The following is a 10858-nucleotide window of genomic DNA, read 5'->3' on the forward strand; positions in this document are numbered from 1 at the left end:
GTTAATAAGGTGTAAAACAAATTAATTAAATAATAAAAATACCTTTCCAAATACATAAAACACTAGTAAGAACATATTTCCCACATTAGGTCGGTTATATACGCTCTTTCGTTATGTTTACTGTTGTCAAGTCTGTGGTGTAGCGGTTTGCGTGCGGTCGTAAACTCTCTTTGTTTCATTTTTACCGGGTTCGAGTCCCGCACAGTGGAGTACTTTTTTTATCTTTTTTTTTTCAAGTTTTTTTGTTTGACGAGTTTGGGGTTAGGAGTTGGGGGTTAGGGGTTAGGGGTTAGGGGTTAGGGTTAGGGGTTAGGGGTTAGGGGTTTATATCTTATGTGTATAAACCGTGAAACTAACTGCTCCCCATAAAATAGAGAAACGAATTTGTCATCGCCTCCTAGCGGAAAATTTTTTCCGTCTTCTCTGTATAGCTCCATGTGTTTTTAACAGTAAAAAATTTAAAATGATTACATAGCGGGGAATCCCCATTAACCAAACGCCGGTAAAATACATAGAAATAACAAGACCATTATTTTAACTGGGATACAAAGAAAACAAAACTTGATTTCCTATTAAATATTAGTTATTCTTAATGATACTAATTTAAATTAAGTTATAAATGATAAAACCTTTTTGTGTATGTAAGAAGCAAGTACATATTTAACCTAATAAAACAAGAGAACAAAGCTCTAATGAGTGAGCATACATTAAACTAGTTAGCATAATTTTAATTCACCCTTTTATTAAAACAGTCAACCAAGCTCAATAAACAATTAAACCAGGCACCATTGGTTACTGGAGCAGTAGGTAGAATGTATTTATACATGTTTTATACGTGTATTTATACACTTATATATGTATTTATACATATGTAGCGTTTTTTTCTTTATACAAAAGTAAGACAGCTCACGAACTCAACCACAAGCAACCGATTTAATTCTTATGCTATAAAATGCAACGTCACGCCCACGCAATTAACCAATCAACAGCAGCACGCAAAATACAGGAATGTGCCAATAATGTAAAACGAAGGAATGCGGTAAACGAAGGAATGCGGTAATAGCAATTAACTCACGCTCTGTAACTTAACATAGATATAGAATAAAACATAAATCGCGCTCTGAATAGAGGAAATACACAGCTAAGACATAAAACAAATACACAACTATAAGAATTCATCACACATGTATACACTCATGAAGACTTAAAATATGAGGATTAGGTGAAGAAAATGTGTGAATGCGCTTTGTTCAACTCCTGTATCATGTGTTAGCTTGTGAACTTGAATGTAACTTACTTTATCCTCGCGTGGCCGGAAAACGACAGTCGTTATAACACGGGTTTTAACACATCGTGCCAGCTTACGAGTTACCATGTATGTTACTTTGTGGGTAATTCTTTTTTTTATATATATTGCTGTTAATTTGGACAACCCATTAGTGACCACTAGGTTGGAGCAATTGCCGTTAAGTGTCTTGCCCAATGATACATACGCCCACAATGGTAGCAGCGACGAGCCTTGAACCCATTACCTCTGCGCTACATGCAGGCGCGCTAACCACTACGCCACGGCGCCGGACAAAAAATATCAAATATAAACAAAACATTAACGAAATAATTGAACTTTAGCGGGAGTAAATGAAACGATCGGTTGTTGATTTATTAAATAAGGCTTAATTGAACTTAGACACTTTAATAGTAACCTGCATAAAAACAATTTTTAATGCAGTTAAAGCCAAACGAAACGCATACACTAACTTAACTACAGTACAACTGGCAACAAGGAAACTGAGTAACGTGGCAATAAACAAGAGAGAGAGAGCGCAAATTAACAATGCAATTGTTGATACATAATCATGTGGGATAATGGACATCATGACATCATCAAATAAAACAATGGATCGTTAAACATTAAATCAAGGGGGGATAAAATTAAATCCTTTCCTCCATCAGTTTTAAAACTCAATGAACAACTTAGTGGTCACTATGATCTTAATATACAACAGTATTCTTAACTGGGTGAATACATTTTGCAAGAGTGAATGCAGAGGGGTGAATGGAATGTTCATGTGCACATTGATAATTAGACACATATTTTGTTGCACACATGATGTTTCATGGTTTTCTATCATAGATGTGCGTTGATATCTTATGTTGGTATAAACAAATATGCTGCACAGTGAAGTTTGTTACTTTATGGAAGGAATGAGTGAAATTGGAAGAACTGTTGGACCCTGTAACAACATTTAAATTTCATGATTTTGTTTAAAAATAAATTGTTCTCACCACAACATTCTGAACATTTGTCTTTAAATACAATGTTGTAAGAAAATAGGATGAAAATGTAAAGATCAAGTCACTGTTGCCAAAATTTTATACGCAAAGCAAAATATGCTTCCTTATACTCATATTCGTCCTCACTCGTATTAGCGTTCGCCTCCAATACAAAATCCTTAAAAACAAACGGTAATTTATGATTATTATTATTTGAGAGAGTGTATTGTTACATCAACAAAGACATATTTATTTCATGAAAAATATGACAATCATAGTTGTTATATCATAGTAGATTGACACAGATTTATAAACCATGTTACATGGGTACATCTTATACCAAATATTCCAGTTTAATCTGCAGTGTATAAACTGCATTAAAGGAATTAAATTCATATTTTAATAATGGTTTACATGCAGTCCTCACTGAGCTGAATCGACTATTTGTACAAATATTCATGTTGCTTCATCACATAAACATACAACACAACAATCTAATATGCAAACGCTCAAGTAACAATATACAAGATATTTTGTTGAACCTGTGGAGAATGTAATCGTTGCATTGCTTCTTTCAGTAAACACCAATCTCCCCATGACAAATATCTCCATTCAAGACATAGTTTTGATATTTTATCAAGACATTGGAACAACGGTCTCACATGTTCGACTGCATAATCCTCCACCCATATTTGTATCTAAGTAGTTTAATTAAAATTAAAATAAATATAATAATACAATGATAGTCGTACAACTTATTTGTGGTTGTTACTATTATACACGTCATATCTTTCTATGGCTGAAGTAACGACACCAAGCGGTAATGGAGCGTGGGTAGGCAAGATGTAACAAAGTGCATTCATATTGTAACAATGTAGACAAGAGATAACGTTGACAGATGCAATATACTATTTTTTTGTTTTGAAGTAATGCAAAGCAAAAGATTTAACAGAAATTTATCTACGCATTCGGGTTTAGAAAAACACCGTGCTAACCAATGTGTAGCATTCCTATCTAGTGGTGCATTTATACCAATCTGTATCTATAATGTCAGACAATGTTATGAAATATATTAACACTTTTTTATCATTCTTTATACTTTGTGTTGCCTATCCATTATTTTCCTGGATATATCTTCCATGTAGAGGTTCAGGTTCATGTCATAGAACCTATATACCAAACCAAGCTTATCCATCACATCAAGATGAGGAAGAAGGGCTTGTGTCATTGAATCTGTCATCCGCACACCCCAGATATTTAATCCTTTGATCTAAAATGGAAAAAAACATACTTATGTTGGTTAATATATTTTGTATCATCCATAGAAACTACAAGACGGCAACAACATGATTATGATTGTCTTCTACCATCACAATATTCACATTCATAGTAAGTAAAGCTGCTTTTTACACAACTAACAACAACATTGGGTGGCAATAAAGCAAGGATGTAATCTGGGGTTTCTACAGTTGTGCACAAACATTACTTGCATAAAAATAACCACAACCGACAATCTAAGATAAAACAAGGTTGAAACATAATCGTGGGTAACGAGGTATAAGAAACCAACATGTATGGTGTGCAACAACGGTGTATTAAACCCCTTGGTTTTCCACCCCAAAGATAAACATGCTATCCTAACTCGACAGCGAGCATGAGGTGTTTGAAGTCACCCTGTATGGTGGGCAACACCCGGTTTAAACCAGAGTTGCCCCGTAAATAGGCAAAAATCATACACAAAGTTGAAAAGTGTGGTAACTCGTAAGCACTTGGGATAAAAAAATAGTGCGAAAAAATACTTAAATACAATGCTGTAACTGACTGCGATGTGATGTCACAACGGTCGCATGAAAAAACGGGCTTTTCGGGTGTTGGAGTATTGGGCCAAATCTGACCTAAATCCCAGGTCCTTGACAGGGACCTCATCAACAAAAAAATAGCAGGAGATTAATACTAATTACTTTGTTGTTTTTAATCAACAGGCAACCCATTCATCTGGGGATTCACAAGTTCAAAGTCACCTGCTACCACAGACGTCGATTTTTTAATTTTTTTTTGTCAATTTTGGGGTGCACTAATTTTCGCGAGATAACATGCTCGTTGACTATGGCGTCACACGTTATGGGATTTGTGGGACGCATACGTAGTGCTATCGGTCGTTAGTTTTGTAGTCGTTTTTTACTAAGTTACTATTTCGTCTTAATTGCGCCCAAGTCTACTCACTACCTTGTATAAGTTAATGTAAGTTTAGATTTTACCTAATGTAAGCGTCTGAACAGATATAAAAACAAAGATAAATGTTGGGGCAGTTTAAACCTGGTGCGTTCTGTTCTGACGCCATTTTATGCCACTATAACTCGTCATTGTTTAAAATACGCAAAGCAGTGATTCAAACATGACGTCACAGTTACATCTATGATGTAACAAACATTGGTAATTCTGATGATGGAATATATTTTTCTAACAGTTCAAGGTTTGTAATTACATACCAGTGCTTGTTTACGGCAGTACATCATTACTTTAAATCAAATTGACAAAGTTTTAGTTACAGTGTCAGGTTTACTATCCAATAAAAGCCCATGTGTTTAAATCATATGCAGATCATAGTTTACCTTTATTTGATAAACAATAATCAACAATAGTTTACATGTTTCATTTCCAGCGCCGTGGAAAAGTGGTTTGGCGCGCCTGCTTGTAACCCAGAAGTAATGGATTCAACGTTCGTCGCTGTTACCATTGTGGGCGTATGTGTTATCTTGGGCAAGAAACTTAATGGCAATTGGTCCAACCCAGTGGTCACTATTGGTTTGTATAAATTATCAGCCATATATAAAAAAATTCCCCCAAAAATAATCCCCCACAAAGTTGCATACACAGTAACTCGTAAGCTGGCACGAGGTGTAGGAACACACATGTTATAACGATCGCTGTTTTCCAGCCACGCTAGAACAAAGTTACTCTCATTCACTCATAAACTAACTGAATATTTTTATGGTTCTTACTTTTCCAGGTGGAAGTTGTAAGATTCGCATTACATCATCATCTGGTTGATCTTTATACACTTCCCAATACTTTGACCATTGATCACCATTGATGCGATTCACTTTTAATCCTTAAATAGTTGAAGCAATTAAAACTAGAGTGTTAGATATGATAAAACCAAATATATTGAGTAACATAAGCGTAAATAAAAGTGGAGGGAACATAGAAACATTATATAATAAAGTTAAAATGTTTTTCTGATCAAATGTTGCTCCTCCAAGGTAAAATATGTCAGTGGCAATGCCATACATAACGCTGTTAACTTATGTCTTATATTTTTCTATATTGGTGCTAACAGTTAAAGCCCTAAGATTTCTAGTTTCTTTATTCTACCCTATTTACAATATAAAATGACTAGAAGAAATATATCTATAGATTTAAATAAAAGCAAACATTTGTAAATAGTAAGAATGGCTCATATGGTTATCCAGAGCCACCTAAAGAGACATACCAACGAAAATTTGTACATGTATAGAAGTGTGACTTAAAGATACCATCAAAGTTTCATAAAATAATACAGCTTTTAGAAAAAAACCTTTAGAAAAAGCTTTAAAAAAAGGGAAATGAAAACGATGAAGCAAAAAAATCAGCTGTTTCGACAGTGCATGAGATTTTCCACAAGTAAAAAACACTAAACTTTGATCGTTTCTATTTTCTAAACTAGGCTACTAAAGAAAAGCGAAATTTTTATTTCGGATTTGGTAGAAATATGAAGTTGGAGAATGTTTAATTTTTTACAACCGTACTGGAATATGTTTTTCTCTAACGTCTAATTAGGTGAGACCTAGTTAAACTTTGGAACTTTTGAAAAAATGGCTGAAGTTTTATACATGTAGAAGCCACTACTTTAAACATTTCAGATAAAACATTCAACCTTTAAGATAAAAATTAAACACACTAACTTGTGGGTTTGTTAATCGTTTAACAGCTTCATGTAAGGTGATGCAATTTTGTGCAGAAATGTTCTCCTCACTCAAAGTTAGTTTATCCATCACATCAAGATGAGAAAGAATGGCTTGTGTCGTTGAATCTGTCATCCACCCTTCTTTGATATTTAATATTTTAATCTAAAAATACAAAAAAAAACATATTTATGTTGGTAAATATAAGGTTCATTACAGAGATATTGTTTTAAATTATTTCTTTTTATAAAAGTGAATTTAAATAAAACAAATAAAGGGTTTAGAACATTTAAATGAAATGTAAATTCCAACAGATATTTACAAAGAAGAAACATTCAATATACCAAAGCTGTATTTTTCACGTTTCTCTTCAGTAGTTTAAAAACGAGAAACAGTAAAAGTTTAGTGACAAATGAGAAATTCCATTGTCACGGTTGATTTTTTCCTCCAGCGATAAAATTTGGCAGCCTTTTAAAATATTTCCGTTGTTTAAAATTTTGGTAGTAACTTGAGATTCATAATCTTACTGAATATTTGCATGGTTCTTACTTTTCCAGGTAGAAGTTGTAAGATTTGCATTACATCATCATCTGGTTGATCTTTAAACACTTTCCAATACTTTGACCAACGATCACCACTCATGTCATTTACTTTCAAACCCTAAATAGTTGGTGCAATTAAAACAAGTGTCAGATAACATAAAACCAGATATATTCTTGGGTGTAAATAAAATTTGGAGAATCATAGAAACATTATATTATACAAATTAAACCTGATCAGATGTTGCCAAAAATCGGACCATGCCCTGTGCCAGGCTGCTCCAAGGTAAAATGTGTTTGTGAGACTGCCATAAATACCAAAATAGATAGAAGACAAACCGTTGTAAACTGTTGGAATGGCCTATATGGTTAATAAAAGTTGGCGTGCTTTACTTTACATAGACGCCGTAGCACAGTTGGTTAGGTCGTCGCTGCTACCATTGTGGGCGTATGTGTCCTTGGGCAAGACACTTAACGGCAATTGCTCCAACCCGGTGGTCACTAATAGGTTGTCCAAATTATCAGCCACATACAAAAAAAACGAAAAATTCTCAAAAAGTAATTACCCACAAAGTAACATACTTAGTAATTGGTAAGCTCGTAAGTATGGTCATAACTTTTATGTAGGTCACTAGCATGTTACTTCCATCAAAAAAAAACAACTGATAATTCAGTTTAATTGTGGATACGCCTATCCCAATGTAAACGTTTATTAAAACACAGCTACCTAAATCTATCGTGACCGTAAGCGTAAAGCAGGAGCATTTAGTTTACGTTGGCATTGCTCATAATAAAAGCGTAAATTATTAATTATAATGCCAATAATTAACGCGTCAATTGGTAAAATGTCGTCAATAAACCACCCGTCAATCACTACTACGTCATAAAGACAATCTGGTTGGCTGAGGAAAACATAATAAAGATCGTTTGCAAGCCAATTAATATTACTTTGTAAGGCGCGGCTTTTCACAACATAATGATAATTACGTCATACGTTTTTAACTGAACGCTTTTTAGTGTACTGTCTTTGTTGTCTTTAATCGGATACATTTTATCTAACTCTTTTTACATAATCAAGTAAATTATTAAGAAATAGTTGATTAGTTAGGATTGAGATTAAAAAACATTCACTTCTAAGACGAGAAGCACACTAACTTTTGGGTTTGTTAGTCGTTCAACAGCTTCATGTAAGATGATACGATTTCGTGCGGCAAGTTTCCTCTCATCCAAGTCAAGCTGATCTAGTACACCAAGATGAGGAAGAAGGGCTTGTGTCGTTGAATCTGTCATCCGTACATTTTCGATATTTAATCGTGTGATCTAAAATATAAACAACACATTTGTGTTAGTTAATATATTCTATCATTCATAAAAAACTCTAAAGACAGCAACAACATGATTCTGATTGTCTACTATCATCGCAATATTCACATTCATAGTGAGTAAAGCTGCTTTTTACACAACTAACCACAACAACGGGTGGCAATAAAGCAGGGATGTATGGTGCAACACCCCTTAAACCCCACCACACGGATAAATATGAAAGTATACAGAACATATTTTTCTCTTTATATAATATTTGTTTGGTATTATTTTTTTCGAAAGACAGAGTATTTCACTATAAAGAGTGTACTCATTATTTAATAGTATAATATCTGGTAAATTGCCCAACTAAGCTTCATAGTGAAAACTAAACCAAGTGTTCTTGACAAAAAAATGTTTTCTTTGGCTGGCTGACGATTTTAACATTTATGAATTGTTTTATTAAAACAAATCTTGCCACCAATGAATATACAAATAATTAATATGCACGTAAAAGAATCTAAACATTTATCAACGAAAATGAAATGGTATCAGGTAAAGGTTAGTGCGATTTCACATTTAGCTGTTATTACATCACATAGACTTCATTCCATGACACAAGTTTTTGTTTTCTAACTTTACCTGACTGACACGCAATCCTCGAAGGAAAGCTACAAATGAAGCTTCATCTGAACCACACTTGGAAAGGTTCAGTTCACGAGGAGTTGTGAAGGTGTTGAATGCGAACGCAACTTCAGCAATTTCTGTTCGATTACTAGGAGCCTTCATCCTAATAAGCTGTGGCATGCGCTCTTCAAACTTTTGGTATATTTCTGAATCGTTGGCTTCATGCACCCAACCTGACATTCTGATCACATCTTTGTCCATATAATGTTCACTTTCAAGTGCAATTAAAGACTTGAGAATATCCTTCTTATCTTTGTAATCTTTAATCATCCAAGCTGGAAAAATCACTTCCAAATCTTTATATGAAGTTGAGTTACAAATACCAAATAAAAATCGTGTTACGACTTCCCAATGTGGATCTTTGAAAGTGTTCATACATCTGCGAAATTCTTCTTGTGGCATGAACAACATCAAATGCACTGCGGCGTAAAACTCTTGCCATGTGAGATGGGTGAAGGAAATTCGTTTCTTTCCCTTCAAGATTCTCATTTTTAAATGATGCGATTTTTCAACATAAGTGTGCAGAAATATATCGACCGTTTGTTTATTGATTCCCACCTTTCGGAAGTCGTTCTTGTAAAACACTAATTTTCTTTCAGCAAGCCCTTTGTATGCAAGGTGAGCAAGTTTAACTAGTTCTTGACCAAGTTTTATTTCTGACAAGTTTGTTCTTATATGATCTGAAGCCCAGTAGTTGGTAAGAGCATGAATGAACACATCAGTTATTGATGTGATCTTACGATCCGATAACAGGCTTGAATGGAGACAAGCTACAATCTGAATACAATGGACTGGAATTGAACACAAATCATCCAAGTTTGGACGCTCTTCTAATAGTTTCTCTACATTTTCAAGATTGGCTTCACCACATATCTGTTTGGTAAGATCTTTTTTTGCAAGTTTATTAATACCACGCACCTCAGAAACCAAACCTTATCGATAATCAGGGTGAAGCTCATAAAACTGACCTGGTCTTGATGTGATAACTTTCATAGCATTAGGTAGAAGATTGCCTAACAACAAGCTCTTGACAAAGACCTCTGGCAATTGCTTTCTATCCAGCTTGCATGCATGAAACCTTTTGTTGGCTTGTTTTGTATACAGTTCATCCCATCCATCAATTAAAATAACAACATTCGGATTGTTGTGCAGGAAATGAACCAACGCTTTGTTTTCTTTATCAGAACGATTCCACTCACTCAAGTTGCCATACAGAAGATATTCTAGAAAAAAAAAAAGAAAAAAATCTTTCTATCCAGCTTGCATGCATGAAACCTTTTGTTGGCTTGTTTTGTATACAGTTCATCCCATCCATCAATTAAAATAACAACATTCGGATTGTTGTGCAGGAAATGAACCAACGCTTTGTTCTCTTTATCAGAACGATTCCACTCACTCAAGTTGCCATACAGAAGAAATTCTAACAAAGAACTTTTTTCTTTGGGTTAAAATTCTTCAGTGGGACGTGGAACAAAAACTGTGTATCTGGTTTCACCGATTTATCGACGTCAATACAGTTGATTATCTGCATTAAAAGAGTGCTCTTACCGACCCCGGGTAGTCCAACCACCCAAATAATCTTACTATATCTTGCTACATGCATGGCCTTGGCTTCAGGTGTATTACACTTCTTGTCTGCTTCTTGATGTGCCAGTTGTTTTGCGACATCAAACAGTTCCCCAATCTGTATAGAACCTTTCGTTCTGTACATACTTCGCAAGTCCTCACGTTGGTTTCTATGTAGCTCCCATTCGTCATCTAATATTTGTCGAACCTTGGTTATTAGAAGTGGAACAGGCTTTGTAATACGACATGGAACTCCCGCTTGTAACACGGCTTCTCCACGAAGTTCCTCTATTACTTTTCTTAATATCCGTATTAATTCTTCAACTGCAGAAACATTGAATACTGAATATACAATAAGTAGAATATATGTAATATAAAGTAAATTTAGATAGTTTTATGTCAGTTTATCTTGAAAATACCCACCGAGTCATACCTCAACACAACTATGGCAAAATACTTTAACACCACCACGGCGAACATACTTAAACAGCACTATGGCAAACCAAAGTTAGTATAGACCAAGTTAGGAAACGGCGCTCGTGTCCG

At 34.6% G+C, this 10858-nt stretch overlaps 1 protein-coding gene across 3 annotated transcripts; it reads right to left on the minus strand.

The window, feature by feature from the left end:
- Positions 1-1599: 1599 nt before the first annotated feature.
- On the minus strand, positions 1600-10636 carry LOC108950550 (the record flags this gene model as incomplete). 3 transcript variants are annotated; one of them, XM_026839407.1, is given in 10 exon segments in its annotated part: positions 1600-2234; positions 2287-2452; positions 2817-2972; positions 3374-3544; positions 5277-5386; positions 6218-6383; positions 6768-6878; positions 7913-8077; positions 8702-9824; positions 10022-10636. In XM_026839407.1, coding segments are annotated over 8 exon segments (1509 nt in total). In that variant the 3' UTR covers positions 1600-2234; positions 2287-2356.
- Positions 10637-10858: the final 222 nt, after the last annotated feature.

This window comes from Ciona intestinalis, unplaced genomic scaffold (assembly GCF_000224145.3).
Source record: "Ciona intestinalis unplaced genomic scaffold, KH HT000241.1, whole genome shotgun sequence".
NCBI classification, from domain to species: domain Eukaryota; kingdom Metazoa; phylum Chordata; class Ascidiacea; order Phlebobranchia; family Cionidae; genus Ciona; species Ciona intestinalis.